General features: G+C 37.5%; 1 protein-coding gene across 4 annotated transcripts in view; it reads left to right on the forward strand.

Moving 5' to 3' along the window:
• PDE4D (phosphodiesterase 4D) overlaps nucleotides 1–16,273 on the forward strand; it is a 1,043,384-nt gene that overhangs the window by 327,531 nt on the left and 699,580 nt on the right. Inside the window, exon 1 of one of the 4 annotated variants that reach the window (XM_006727965.3) lies at nucleotides 12,530–13,252. The exons of the other annotated variants lie outside the window; for them this stretch is intronic. Within the exon in view, the coding sequence (XP_006728028.1) occupies nucleotides 12,987–13,252 (266 nt within the window). The 5' untranslated portion in view covers nucleotides 12,530–12,986. Of the gene's footprint in view, nucleotides 1–12,529; nucleotides 13,253–16,273 lie in introns of those variants that run through there. 4 annotated transcript variants of the gene reach the window in all.

Below are 16,273 nucleotides of genomic sequence, written 5' to 3' on the forward strand. Positions count from 1 at the left end.
TTTTTTTTTTTTTTTTAAAGATTTTATTTATTTATTTGAGAGAGAGAGAATGAGAGACAGAGAGCATGAGAGGGAGGAGGGTCAGAGGGAGAAGCAGACTCCCCGCCGAGCAGGGAGCCCGATGCGGGACTCGATCCCGGGACTCCAGGATCATGACCTGAGCCGAAGGCAGTCACTCAACCAACTGAGCCACCCAGGCGCCCCAGCCCTGCTGGTTCTAATTCAGTAGTTGTAGGTTGGGGTTCTGAATTCTGTTTAGCATTTCCCCTAGAAAATTGTAACGATCAGTCTGGTTTGGGAAACTACTAACATATGACTTTAGCCATCCTTCCAGCTTTTTGTTAGAGTCAGATATGGTAAACATGAAATACATATCATAAAGTCTGTATCTTAAAATGCTTAAACGTTGCATATGATGGCATGGCAGTGACTGCTCTTCAGGATTATGGGGACTCTATTACTCCACACCTTTTGGGGACCATTGTCCAACTTTTCAGGACCCTGATGTACCCATCCACCTAGCCCACTTTACTCCAGTATGCCTACAAGTATATTCTGAAAGATCTTGTCAAATGTCTTCACGAAAACCAGGTACAATATGATACACATACTCATTCCCTCATCTATTAGCATAGTCATCTCTGGAAAGGAAATGATACAAATTTTAAATAACCTAATTTGAATCCTGTATGTTACTACCTGTATCATAGAAGGTTCATGGTTAATTGCTTGAATAATTTATTCAAGAGTTTGCCAGGGATTAGCATGAAAATCTCTTAAGTTTTGTAAATCTTCTTCTGTTCTGTCTTTTGAATATAAAGCTGTAAAGCATTTCTCCAAGAGATCAGTACCTCTGCCTCTCTCTGTGATTCCTAAATTTTTCCCAGGCATGTGGCCCTTACTTTTGGAGAATGAGTAGGATGGCATTGCAATGAACATCCCAGATAGGCAGAAAAGCATACATGTTATGTGTTGTCGCCGATCATACGTACTTGGCCTCACATATTAATAAGTGTTTACTGATTGACATAAAACCATTCCTGATGACTTCTTTCTCTTTGTTCAAATACTACCACAATCTTTACAACTAATATTTAACATTTTGGGGGTGATTTGTTCTTAGGAACAGTACATTTTACCAGTGAAGGGGATCTCTGTGGTCATCTGTTTCATCACCATCATAGTCCGATAAGGAAACAGGCCTAGAGAGTAGGGGGCTTGCTTCAGGCCTTAGGACAAGTAGTAATAGAGTTAGGACTTGACTCCTGGTCAAGTGCTCTTTCAGTTGCACAAAACTCTTTACCTAAGGATGCTGCAGTGACAGTATTGTCAGACCAGATCCAGTGAACTTACAAATTCAGTCCTTATCTAGACCATTAATTTTGCTCGAAGAAAAAAGTTCCACAAAATAGTAATAGAGTCCTGGTCATGCATTGGAAAATTCGATGCTGTTGTATAAAACAGGGACTAGGCAAGAAGGATAAATGTTCAACACAATCTATCTTTATTATAGGAAAAGCAATTTAAAATATATTTCACTGAGTAGTGCCAGAACATTGCTGAGAAAGAAAGTTAATGCTTTTTCCTTTGAAAAAAGCTTCTATAATGTGTAGATATTGTCATATTAGAGACATTCCAGGGAAATGCTTGGTCAACTAAAATTGTTAAAGAGCAAAAATTGAACATTGACTTGGAAGCAAAGTATTTTCCCCGCTTCTGTGAATTTTAATGGTAGCCATTGATGCTCTTCTTAATTCCTTCCACCCTAAAAAAATAGAAGATATTCTTGAGGGAAGAAAAAAATGCTCTGACAACTAACGCAAGGAAATTGATGGCACCATAAGGCTGTTTGAGGGAAAAATGTGGGAACTCAAATACTGTTGGTGGGAGTATAAATTGAATCAGCAACTTTGAAGAACAATTTGGCAATTTCTATTAAAATGAAAAATGCTTATACCTTATCATTTAAGAATCCTGCTTCTATGTATTACAAAAAAATCTTAGGATGTGTGCCCAATGAGGAGTTTGCAAGGCTGTCCTTTGTACGTGGTAGTGAACAACTGGACACCTGAATGCCCATCAATATGGAAACAGTGAACAGAGCTGAGAAATGGTATGGAATACTGTGCCTTAGCTAAAGATTACGAGGGAGATCTTCATCGAAGGAAAAAACAAGTTACTGAGTGATGAGAATGTTCATTAAGCACAACACACTGCTCAAAAACAAAAGCCTCCGAAAACAGTAGTATATGTTCCTCTGGGCACATAATTATTCATGAAATCACATGGAGATCTAGAATTTTGCTGTCTAGTATAGTAGACATTAGCCAAGGAAGACTATTTAAATTTCAATTAATAAAAATTAAAAAAATAAAAATTCTGTTCCTCAGTTGCATTAGCCACACTTCAAGTACTGAATAGCCACATGGGGCTGGGGGTTCCTATAATGGACTGCAGAGTCTTGAAAGAGACACAACTGATCACAGGGTTCCCTATGATGAGGGCCGAATTTGGGGATGGACCTTTAGATTTCTGGGTAACTTTAAAGTTTTTTGTAGTGAGAATAGATTGTATATTACATGGATAATTTAAAAGTAATGCATTTGTAAAATTGGAAGCATGTCTAATAGGATTTCTAAAACATTTTAAACTTTTAGTGGGTAGATCAGTGTAAATGGATTTGGACACACCATCCTTTTTAGTCTAACTATCTAAAAGCTCACAACAAATACTAAAACAAACTGTACAAACCATTGACTCCTTTCTTTCCTTCCTTTAACACATGTCTGCTGAGCACACTATATTCCAGGCATTTAAAATATAAGAATCACAAGGCAACTGCTGCTCGGAAAGAAGTGTATTCACCATGGGCACAGCAAGAGGATTTCTTTGTCATGCATTACTTTCCTTTGTAACTGATTAAGTAATTACTGGCTGGCTTTATGCAATGCTTATATAATTACAGAATATACAGTGTTTATTAAACCAGCTAGAATGCATATTTTTATATTAGTGCAATAGGTATTCACATTTATTTTATTAGGGCTTAAAAATAATAATTTGGGAAAAAACTCAGATTGGTCTTCATAATTTAGTAATCATTCGAGCACTTCTAGGTCAGAATAAGTTCTTTGAAAGCACCAGAAAGAAAAACATATACTTGCTTATACAAATATACATAGACTTACTGTAGGGCTAGGTGTTTTGGGTTGATGGAAGCACAAACACGTTCTCCATTAACTGTTTAGATGATAGAGAGGTCAGTAGTGTGGGGGTAAATCTTGATTATGAGTATCCTTGACAAATGCTATACACACAGAAGACTTGACTGAAAGCTCCAGCTAACTGTGAACACAGAAAAGAATGAATCTGGTGTCTTCAGATACACAAAGATCAGCGTCTCCCTTATATCCAGAACTTAACACATAGTATTTGTCCAATTAAATGCTTTCAAATTAATTAAATTACATCCTGGAAATTATAAGTCTTAAATAAGATTTGCCTTTTAGTTTCAATTAATAGTATAGAAACAGGCAAAGAATTTTGCCACACTTGGAGGAGTTTGTTTTTCCACTTCTAGTAAGTCTTTTTTTTTTTGCCTCATCTTAAAAGTGTGGGTCTAATATAGCAAAATTTGTTTTTAGAATTGAATCTTTTATAGTGTTTTGAGCTCCTTTGGAAAAAAATGGTTTATGGTATTGTTATGCAATAATGTCTACTTTTAAAAATCCATTATTTATTAAAATATTAGCAACCGGGGCAGTTGTCTGCCTCCATCAGTAGAGCATGTGACTTTTGATCTTGGGGTCATGAGTTTGAACCCCATGTTGAGGATAAAGTTTACTTAAAAAGATAAAATAAGGGGCGCCTGGGTGGCTCAGTCGTTAAGCGTCTGCCTTCGGCTCAGGTCGTGATCCCAGGGTCCTGGGATCGAGCCCCGCATCAGGCTCCCTGCTCCGCGGGAGGCCTGCTTCTCCCTCTCCCTCTCCCCCTGCTTGTGTTCCCTCTCTCGCTGTGTCTCTCTCTGTCAAATAAATATATAAAATCTTTAAAAAAAAAAAGATAAAATAAAAATCTCTTCCTTTAAAAAAATATCAGCAACAAGTTTGAGCACTACAAAAATGGCTGGATTAAAATTTGAAATGGCATCACCTGGGTACAAGTTAATGCCTTTGCTTGCTAGACTTCAATTCCATCAATCTCTACTTATTCTAGTCCCTAGAGACTTAAGGAGGTCTCTGTGGACCAGCAGTAACATCACCTGGGAGCTTTGGAAATCCAAACTCTCAAGCCCCACCCCAGACCTACTGAATCAGAATCTGTCTTTGGCATGGTTTCCATGTGATTCTTAAGTAATTTAAAGCTTGCGAAGCACTTGTTTGGCCTTCAGTTGCCTTTGCACACCTTCTCACCAACAGTAACTTGTAGACCAGTCTTTCTTTGGCCCCTTAGCCTGTTCACAGCCTTCTAACTAGCATGCTGTCAACAGAGTTGTCGTTTAGACTCACAGCTCAGTTATTTCATAGCCTCTGCTAAGGTTATGCCTTTTGCAAGGGGAAGAACACCAATTAAAGAGGAGGGTGGACTTAGCCTCAGCACAGGAGCGTAACAATAACCGAGAGTCTGTAGGGGCTGGTACCAGGCAGCACCTGGACTACTCCTGGTTCTGCTGAAAGCATTCTGTTTGACTGCAGTTCAGAAGAAGAAAATAAAAGCATACCAGAAGCCTGGGAAGGTTCATATTATCTATCAACAATGTTCAAAGGGATGTTTGTAGTAAGCACAGGTAAGGGTTCTGAGAATAACCATCTCTGGACATGCTGGAAGATGCAGGTGGATTCAGAGCCAACCAAGTTGGCTTTCCTAAATCACATTAGCATATTAAAGGACTAGGGGATCTTACTATAAGGAAACCTGTTTAACTGTATTCAGTGATGCCCCATTTTTTTTATTCACAAAATGCTTTTTCCCCTCCATTCAGTGCTCATTAAATTTGTGCAAAACTAGTATTTGGTGGGACAACTTTATGAAAAATGAGTGCAGAAGTTTTTCTTTTATTCAATAATAAGTTAGGTCCTGAAATGTTAGAAAATCTGACTTATTATGTAACACTTAATATGTATACATAGCTCTGTAGTTTCATTATTTTAGAAGTAAAACAATGCTTTGATTCCAAATATTAAATTAACTTAGGCATTGCTCTCCCACTCTGTCTCTCAAGCTGTGACTCAGATGTCAGAATAAATTTTGTTACCTAGTTGGGGAAGGAGTTTTCACAAGTTTAGGGCCATAAAAGCATTAGTCAGGCACCTTGTTAGTGCAGTCCCCTCTTATTTTCTTGAACATTGAATATATCTTTTCTGTTTCTCTTTTTAAAGCACTAAGAAACATACTATTAGTACGCGCAAATGGTGGAGACCGTGTTGCCTTGGGATGCACTTGGGATAACGATTTTTCTTATATGGCAGCTAACACACTTGCAATCAAAGACAGCATCTGGTTTTTCTTCTTTTTTTAAGTTATAAAACCCTAGGGAAGTTATAGGACTTTTAACCAGAAAACGGAATTCCAGAGAAACTGAATGAACTTGTTCAAGGTGACTTAGCTAGTTAATTACAAAATTGGGAATAAAACTGCAGTTTTTTAACGCCTTTTGTAAAACATCCCACATAAATGACTAGGTTGGAGAAGGTTGGATATGAAAAGTATCACCCTAAAAATACGACTGACTTATGAGGAGTCATTGTCTAAATATGTTAAGCTTTAGAAAGTAAATTGCCAGCTACAATTATAAACCCCGGAATTATGGAAGCTTTCAGTGAAATGTACTATTTTGTCTCATAAAAACCATATCCAAAAAACAAAATGACTGAAACAGATGTTATGTGTCAGGGTTAGAAGGAGGCTTTCCAGTCATATTATGCTAATTTGAAGAAGAATAAAAATCCTTATCCTGGGGCCAGTGGGGGATGGGTACAGAAACTACAAAAGAGATGAGGAAATGTGCTCCTTGGTGTCCAAGTTTTGAATAGATTACTACTGTATGATATTACTCTGAACTTGGGATATATGTTGGATTTTGTTCACTAACATGTCTGTTATGTGCACAAAAAGAGCAAAAGACTCGGAAGGTATACCCAAGTTACTTTGTGCATTCACCATCCCTTTTTTCTAATACAGTGAACAGTTTTGAGGAGTTTGAGACCTCTTGATTATGAAGTAATATCTGTCAAAGCCTCAAAAATACTATAGCTGTTGGGCATTGGTTAGTTTTTTTGGAAACTTTTCACTTCAAAAACTGTTGAAACAGATATTTTGTAGTCAGATTAGATTTGCACATGTCAAGTTATATGAACTAATTTTGCTAGGAGTACCTTTATTAATTTGGTTGACTTTTATTTTTAAAATGCAAAGGCAGGATAGTGCAGTAGTTTACAAGCATGGTCTCTGGACTAGGACTGTCTGGTTTAACAACACTGTTACCTACTGAGTGTGTATGACCTAAAGTAGTTTAACTTACATGCCAGAGTATTCTCACTTTTAAAATGAGGGTAATAGTACCTACCTCATTGGAATGATTGTGATGGCCAAATTAGGTCATGATGCAAAGGGCTTATGCTTAGGGCACATGTGTTCTCTACTTCCAGTTAGTGACTTTTTCAGTTATTCTGTATGCGGAGGGATGGTCTACTACAGAGATAATGGACCATAGGAGATTTTTTTGTCAGCAAGTTGAAGGCAAAATGCTGGACTCTTCTGCCCACTGAAAGAAGACCCAGAAATCCAGAATCTTACAATGTGTTAAAATTTTAGTGGCCATCAAAACCAAGGCCTTTACTGAAGTTTGGCTAATATTTAGAGAGGGTATTCAAGTATATCATTTTAGCATACTAACCAAGAGTAATTCTGTTCCAGAATTGGAAGCTTTTATAAGTGAATTGATCAGGAGGAAAGGAAAGTGTTGTCTAAATTGTAGCGCAACTATTTTGTCAGAAATAAATATGTTGTGCTAATGTTGCTAGTCTAAGCTGTGCCCTATAAAATAATTTTTCTTTTAAATGAAATATACTGACTTACTATTTCAATAGAAGTATCTCTAACACTTAGTTTTAATTTAGCGGAATAAAAAATCACACTTAACTAGATTTAATCTAGGAAAAAAAACATTTAATCTTTTTATTAAATTGAGCTGGGAACCTCATGTTGTATGCTCAAAGTATAGCTCTAATATAAATCAAGACAGATATGTTTCTTGTGTTCAGTGAACCATAGATGCTTTTTTTTTTACATTAACAGCCTTTTGATGATTAATTAGGTGAACCATACTTAATTAGATGGAAAGTATAATTGATTAGGTTAAAAAATGTCCAGTCTATTTTTGACTTCCCTATTGGCTTGAGTGCTCATAGTCAGTGAACAAATCCTTCCAAACATTGAGTCATTAACCCCTTTCTTTCCATTTCTACACAAATTTATATTGAAATGGAACTATTAAGCAGCCTTTACAATTCCTCCAAATCATAGTACACATTGCCACCAAATTAATCTTATTTAAATACCTCTATTATTTACTTACATCCCAAGTAAATTTTACTAATTTTTCCATAGGAAAGAGTCTAAAAATCCAACATCTCTTTCCTCTCCATGATAATCTACTCCTCCAGACTGTCTTATAATTATTCTTCCACATGTACCTTCTTTCAAGGCCAAATTCAACTCCTGCTGCTGCTTCAAGTTACATGGTCAAGATATGTGTATTATTGGTTACTCCTCAATCCTTGAGGCACTGATTTTTTTTTCTATTATTAATTTGATATCCTTTATCTCCTTTGTTGAAGGGGTTTTGTGTATCTCCCGTTTTCAAGTAAATATTTTGCTGTTTTTAATCTCTGCCAACCAGCCCAGTATCTGATAAAAATTTAGTGATGATGATGATTTCAAAAGCCCTGTTCCACAATGTCCAGATGTGCTTTTCAGTGTAGGGATGATATAATTTTATTGTCAGAGTTTATAATGATATAAATTCTAAATGAAAAATAATCACAATGAAAATATAAAATGAAATAATTTTAGAATATATCCTTTTGCAAACTGGAAAACTACCACGGAGTTTAATAAAAACGCCTTTGTATCAAAGGAGTACAGACATATAGATGAAAAAACACTCAGGAATTCCACCTCAAGTTGCGCTTACTAGAATACCGTGCCTTTGTAAGAATTTCATGACTTGGCTGGCTTCACAGGTTACCATGGTGTATGTCCTGAGTGGGTCCAAGGGCAGAAGTTAGTGTTAACTAGACCAAGAGCTCAGGGCACTCAGATCTCTACTATTTTTTCAATAAAAAGATCCATCATAGATTTTAAATATTGGATCAACTTTCTTTTTGGGGGTGATTTAGTGTAGAGTTGAAATAGGAGGCCCTGGTACTTCATAGACAATGAAATCTTGGTTCTGCCCTGTTGAACTATATGACTTTGGGCAAGTTATCTTTTTTAAAGATTTATTTATTTCTCTGAGAGACAGAGTGTGTGAGCAGGGGGAGGGGCAGATGGAGAGAGTGAGGGAGAGAAGCAGACTCCCTGCTGAATGGGGAGACTGACATGGGGCTTGATCTCAGGACCCTGAAATCACGACACTGAGATCATGACCTGAGCTGAAATCAAAAGTTGGACACCTAACCGACTGAGCCACACGCAGGCCCCAATTTTGGGCAGGTTATTTAACTTCCTTAAGCCCTCATCAGTAAAATAGTGGTAATGAAATAATACCCTAAGAGTTATTGCAAGAATTAAATGAAATACAATGCAAAATGCCTGGCAGAGAGTTGTTATCTACTGAGTGTAAATTTCTGTAAGTTTCTTGTATCACCTAGTGGCAGGTGGCATTTATTGGGTGTTTACTGTATACCAAGCATTCTTCTAAGCTCTTTATATCATGGGTATTAACATATTTTATTTTTGCAGCATTCTTATGCAATGGCTATTATTATCAATTTCACAGTTGAGGGACTGATCCACACACAAAGTAACACAGTAAGTATCATAGCTGGAGTTCAAAACAAGCTTTTGGGTTCCAAACACACTCTTCTTAATTACTAGACAATATAACCTTTCCCACTATCAGATCATTTCCACGGACTATATCCTATGGGCAGGTTAAAAAGGAGTCTCATTTTAACAAACTGTTTACCTAATTAAAACACAGTTGGCAGAAGCAGTGTACAATGCATTCTATAGTCAATTTATATGTCCTTTTGAATTAGCTGCATCATTGCTCCCTTTCAATTGTGGGAAATTCAGCCTTGCTTGTATCTTACCTAGATAAGGGTACATTTTTCAATCCTTGTTCCAGAACTTGTGCAAATCTTATTTCACATTTGTTTTGTTGCCTGTGAATAATTAATTAAATATTACCAAGGATTCTGAATAATCTAAAAAAACAAATTTAGAAAATCCACAAAAAGGTATTTAGGAAAACCTTTATGAAATTAAGAGATATTATCTGCAGTTCTAGGTATGGGTGACTTTATCAAAACATTTTGCCCACTTTTAAATTTCCACTTGTTAAAACGGAAGGCCTTATTTGGCTGTAATTTGCAGTACTGTGCTTTTCAGAAGAGTTTCTGGCAGCTAATTTTAAAGAGATTTTGTTAAAAAGGAAAAAAAAAGGCAAGCTATGTCATATTCCTGTTGGAAGAGTTCCCCTGACCCTCTACATTATTATAAAGAAAATTGCCAGTTTATCCAAACCTCGCCCACCTTTGGTCATCTTCAGAACTTTACAATTTGTATTTCTTAAGGCATTGATTTTTGAGCATGATTTTGAAATGCTGTCGGGTTTTCCAAGTTATTTGAAGGGAGGATGGCAAAGAATTCTCAAAACAAAATTAATTTTATTTTCAAAAAGCACCATGAGTGCCATCTATCATTTGGGGGATGCGGGAGGGTAATTGTAGATGTTAGGATATTGACCAAATAATGATAGGAACCTGTAGAAAGGCAGCCAATTCTGCGTCTACAGTGGAATCCTTTAACAAGCACCAAAGCAACAGGCAATTTGTAGAAAGCCTTTGTTCAGTTTTAGAACATGTTTATCCACAACCCTCAATGAATTTTCAGTAGAATATTATTATATCTTCCATTTTAGCTTAGTTATTCTCATCAACAGAGTGCCTGATCTCTGAGCATCCACGTGACATAGCACTTATGAGAACACTAGCTTGTAAATATTTTATTCCTCTTAAATGAAGGTCACTGAAAGCAAGAACTAGCACCTAGAATATCCTGAACTCAATGAGTTTCCATTTTATGGCCCATAGTGTTCTTAGTCATATTGATTTCTTTATTTGGTCATTGAGAATCACTTTTCTCTACTTAAAACCAGACATTAAGTATCTTCAGCTTCCTGGCTCTCATCTAGGTACTTGGGTTATACTTTGACATGTGAATTGTTTTGCAGTTAATTTATGAGATAATAAATGCCCAGACAATGTGGACAGCATCTAGCTAATCTTTAAATATCCTACAGCACTTCATATAGTGCCTATCACAAAATAAATGCCCACAGATGTTTGCTGAATAGAACTGTCTTTAGGTAGTGGGAAATTTTTCTAATATTTTGAGGGTGGGGCTTGTCAACTTGCTACCTGTTGTTTTGTCCCCCCCACCTTATCCTGTTATCTGAATTTTTTTTTTTTTTATTTCTACAAACCTGAATAGGTTTTACATCTACTGACTCCTGGACTTTATTTTTTTTTTCCAAACTTGCTTATTTCTTCTTTATTGCATTTGCACATTCTAATTCCTTATCCTGGAAAGCACTTCTTTTTCACCTTCCTTTCCATTAATTTTTGATCCTCCCTATCTTCAAGCTTTACTCCACCTCAGCATTCCCTCATCAGTTATGCTACCTTTTTCATTGTATTTTTCTGCACTCGATAATTATCACTAGGTGTTCTGGTGTCTTCTCCTGAGTATTGTCCAGTATTTTCCATTAACTTACGAGTTCTTTGAGGGCAAGCATTGCATACGTGTTTTGCACAACTCCTTATAAAATAGTCCTTCAGCCCACTTTACAGAAATTGTTTACTCGTTTAGTGATTATATATATATATTTATATATAGTGCTAAAAGGTATGAAGAAATGGATATCTTTAGCTTGTTTAAACTAAGGGAGCTTGTATGGTGACTAACATAATAAAAAAAAGACATATTAAAAAAATAAGTAAATAAGCTAAGGGAGCTTGCCACTTAATGTTTAGCAGTGATGAAACCTGTACTGGTGAAAATTCTTTAAGAACGATCACACCGTGATTTTTAAAAATTTGAGTATTTGCAGAACAGATTTTCTGATCAAGTCATGGAACGTATGGCTCATTAAATTGTTATACCAGGTGGTGACCTGGTGCTCCTGTAAACAACCTCAGTGTATCCTTTTCTATAACATTTTAAAGACAAAGAATTTAAATTTAAGGTGGAATAACTAGGGAGGGAGGGAGGGAAGTGGGAGAAACTTTAAAAACTGAAATAAGAGTAATCATAGAAACCAAAAACCAAAAAACAAACAAAAAGCCCCCAAATGAATCAGACTATTGTGTTTTCCATTTTATCTGGATGTATTTCTTAATTCCTTCTTAAATCATTGTATTTTTAAAATATGAAAAAAATATTCTTAGTTCCTGAGAAAAGTGATTTGATTTCAATCCTGAACTCTCTGTAGCATCCCTAGACTGCTGGGGACATCTCTATGCAAAGGTTTTAGCTTCCTTACGATCCAGTTTTAATGTTTGCATTTCCAATGTCCATACAATGAGATTTAACAGGCTTTATTATCACTTGCTTACTTAAATTGTTGTAACATTTTAAATTTATTTCCACTAGTAAATTAAATAGGCAAGAAATAATTTCCTTTTTTAAAATTTTAAACCTCCTTTGAGTGTGTTGAAGCTATGTTGATCACAAAAATCTTACATCAAAAGAAAAATAAGGAAATAACTATGAAAAGCTAGATTTATTTTATTCTTTTATAGTTGACTACATTTAGTTTTGTATACCATAACTGAAACTTTAAAATCATTTTTAACTACTCTTATGAAAACAGCGTGTCCCTCTGGAAGGTCGTCGTCAGTTTAAATCCAAAGAGATAACAAATACCATTTTGGGATGTAAATACTGTTGTTCCATGCTTTGAAAGGGCCATAATTAGCAAGGTTGTACAACACAACAAACTGTAATGTGTTCCATGTGTGGTATTTTGAAACCTTTTGTTTTAGTTTCTAACTAGAGGGGAAAAAAAGAGTCCATTTTATTCCCTTGGGATTTGTCTATAAGATGCATCAGATTGAATTTAGCAAACAGGGAAGTATTCCTCCTTATCTAGCGAGTGCCTGTTTATTCTTCCCTTATAAAAAGCAAAGGACTAGCAATTTTCTTTTATGAATGTGGACTGAATGCAGATAAATAACCCTTGCGGGGAGAGGAAGGTCAAGTTCAAAGTTTTTCTTTCCTTTGGATTCAGGAATAAGCAAATGGAAAGACTAGCCAAACAACCAGGCAGCAGGCATCTGATGGTTAAGCCCTCCCCCCAGGACTTTTATGTACATAAGCCCAAGTCACTGGAGCAGCTGCGGCGCATTAGTTCCAATAGTTTAACAGGCTGCTTTGTGGCGCTGACAAAGCCGTGCTAACGCAGTGGCTTCCCTCCATATTCCCCTGCCCTGCGAGCTCGGCAGTGATCTTTGGCAGGGGACCAGCCCAGGAGGGGTGACGTTTAACAGGCTTCCGCTGAGGAGTGCGCTCTTCTCGTCTACACCCAGCCCCATCTCCACGGAGAGACTGAGGCAGGCGACCGAATGAACTAACAGCCCCTGGATCCGAACTGCTTCTCTGGACATTTCCCCGGACTCTGAGAGAAGCAGCCACTGGAAAGAGGCCAGGGAACCACGTTGCCCTGGATTGTTGCCAACTGTACAAAGTTGACCCGGAAAATGGCTCAGCAGACGACAAGCCCGGACACCTTAACAGTACCTGAAGTGGATAATCCGCATTGTCCAAACCCCTGGCTGAATGAGGATCTTGTGAAATCCTTGCGGGAAAACCTGTTGCAGCAGGAGAAGTCCAAGCCAGCAAGGAAATCGGTCTCTCCCAAGCTCTCTCCAGTGATTTCTCCGAGAAATTCCCCCAGGCTCCTGCGGAGGATGCTTCTCAGCAGCAACATCCCTAAACAGCGGCGTTTCACAGTGGCACATACGTGGTAAGGTTTGCAAGGCTCACCGGAATTGGTGGCGGTTCCCTCTGGGTGATCATTGCGCCTCCCGCCCTTTCACTTTAGGGGTGGGGAGGGGGGACTCTCATCATTCCTCACCTGTGATTTATGGGAAGTATTCTGCCTTACCAACAAATCCCACAGATGTCCTAGTCAAAGCAGCAGTCCTTGAGACTGGGAATCCTTGAAGTGGGTGGTTCTCAAAGTTCAATTTCTATTGCAAGTTCCTACAAGAAAATTGTAGATTCCAGATGTCAAATAAGAATGCAGTTTTACTCCCATACCGATGTGGTGGCATTTCTTTGATTTCATAAGCTAATATCCCTGCCAGGTCCTGCAACAGCCTAGGAAAAAAAGGACCAGAAAGGAGAGGAGGAAAATCATAGTTTGCTCTCCTTTCTGCATAATCCCCAGTTGAACAGAGGTGTGTATAGAGAGAGTGTGTGCCTGTGTGTGTCATGGTGTGGCCCCTCAAACCCCTCCTTTGCTACTGACTTTAATGTATTTATAATCTCAAACATGTCTTTCCAGTGGAAAGAAGAAAGGGTTTAGGAATTCTGTGCAGGAAATTTCCGGCTGCTACTTGGTAATATTGTGTTCTTTGATTTTGGATTCTTTGTTTTGTCAATATTTTTATTTTCTTCATGAATATTGTTTTCTTTATAATGGGTGAGTTTTTATGCATATTTTTCAGTTTTTTAGATGATTCTTGATATTTTCCTGCTTTTATAAAAGCAAATATTAAAATTTACTATTGTGTAAGCTTATTACAGTGTTTTGCCTGAGAAGAGGCAATTCTAAGCTATGATGGGGTGGGTGGGGGTCATCTGTGATGCATACTTGGCTTATTTTAGGTAGTAGTAGGTTCTATACACTACCTGCACATTTTGGTAAAATGAATATTAATTATGATAAAGAAAACAGCTGTAACAAGAAATAATGAACCTGGTAGTTGAAAAACCGACTGGATGATTTTTATACATTTTTTCCATAGAAAACAAAGATGATGCCAGGAATGGAAAACCAAACCAAACAAATAAATAAATCAGAAACAAGACTTCTAGGAAAGAAACAAGAAGTAGAGTCAAAATCTAAACTAGCCACATGGCCATACACTGGACCGTATTAATATCGTAGATGAAAATAGATGACAAAGGAAATACATATCCCACCCAAAGAAATATCTGGCCTCAGAATTTTAATTTCAAATAGCTAGATCTCTCACTGGAGAAGTGTTCTTATTTCCTCCAGGATTTTAACTAGATGGCATTTCTATGTTATTTAGACCTACTGCTCATAAGAGGGGTAAAAAAAAATGCATATTCAAGCTTAAAAAAGAAATTATTGGAAAAAGTGACTTTTCTCTGAGTAAGGTATTGTTGAAAAAATTTGACAGAGGTAAGTAGTGAGTGAAAGACCTAGCTAAACACTGGGAGATGCTCTGAGGGAGAGGGATAGCTTGAGACCAGAACAGGAAAGCTGCTTATTTATTTTCCTCCTGAATATCGTTATCTTCTTTATAATGGGTGAATTTGTTTTATGCATACTCATAAAGAATCAGGCCAGAGTAGGGTGCCAGAGCAGGAGAGCTGGCTCCGGTTCATGAAGAGTCAGGCCCAGAATTTTGGTATCCAATGTCTCTTTTGGTTGAGATACTTTTTTAAAATTATACTTCCTAAATTGTACCCATTGTTGAATGGGTAAGCCTCAGCTCAGTTGCTTGATTTCCAACCGAGTGAAGCAACCTAGAGTTCATCTGAAGGTTATCTGAACTATTTAGACATGTTGAGATGTAAGGAAGGCAGGAAATCTCATGAAAACCGGCTTTCTTCTGAAATTTCTGGCACTTCCTTTGCTGGTGCTGTTTGGGGAAACTCCAAGAGCGTAATTTTCTGCCGATATTTTATTTTGATATATCGTGTCTCAGCCAGATCAGGGAGCCATCGAAAGAGCAATGGAAAGGGAAAATAAAAATCATAATATCAACTCTCAGTAACTCAGGAGGATACACTATCTCTTGTGGACTAAAAGCATCCAGCGAGGGAGTTGGAAAGAGTACCTCACATCCTCCATTTCAGTTCAGTGATCCCCAAGACTTTTGTAATATCCACAGGCCTTTTTTAAACAAGTATCGTTCTACCTGTGCTTTCATAACTTGGACTAAACACTATGTAGAATTAAAAAAAATTCCAAACTGTTCTGATGTATAGACATTTTTTGCTACCTAAACTGCTGCTACTATCACCACATTCAAATCCTAAATTAGATGGTCAGCCATTTAAATACACGCCTTTTGTGTTCACCTCAGAATGTTGGTTACTGTGCCTGTTATTCCTGTCCTTCCAATATTTTTTTTTTTTAAGATTTTATTTTATTTGAGAGAGAGAGAAAGAGAGAGGGAGTACATGAGAGGGGGGAGGGTCAGAGGGAGAAGCAGACTCCCCACTGAGCAGGGAGCCCGATGCGGGACTCGATTCCGGGACTCCAGGATCATGACCTGAGCTGAAGGCAGTCGCTTAACCGACTGAGCCACCCAGGCGCCCCTGTCCTTCCAATATTTTTAAGTTTAATACCTACTGAGCTGAAAGTGTTTAGTTTGTACATACTGATGACAAAAATTGAATATGAGCTATTCTTTGGTTTGAAATAATTTGCCCTCTAGTTGAAAAAATAAATCCTATTGGAAGGCATCTGTTCTGAGTAAGGTAATCATGTTGCTCTACAACATACTCTCCAAATCTCAGTGGGTTGACACCCTAAATGGTTACGTCTGCTTCTGCTTCTCATGGCTATCTGTGCTACTCTGGGGTGTTTCAGGGACTTGGGGTCCTACCACCTTGTAGTTCATTTGTCACTATTTGTGACGCATGACTTTTAAGGATACCAGGCTCAGTGGAATTGGGAAAATAACGTGGAAGATGGCATGTGTGAGTTTTTATGAGGCAGGTCTAGAAGTACACATACCACTTACACTGATATTCCTTGGTTAGAACTCAGCTCAGTGGTCAC

The sequence above is a fragment of the Leptonychotes weddellii genome, chromosome 7 (assembly GCF_054177405.1).
Source record: "Leptonychotes weddellii isolate Sample4059 chromosome 7, ASM5417740v2, whole genome shotgun sequence".
Taxonomy (NCBI): Eukaryota; Metazoa; Chordata; class Mammalia; order Carnivora; family Phocidae; genus Leptonychotes; species Leptonychotes weddellii.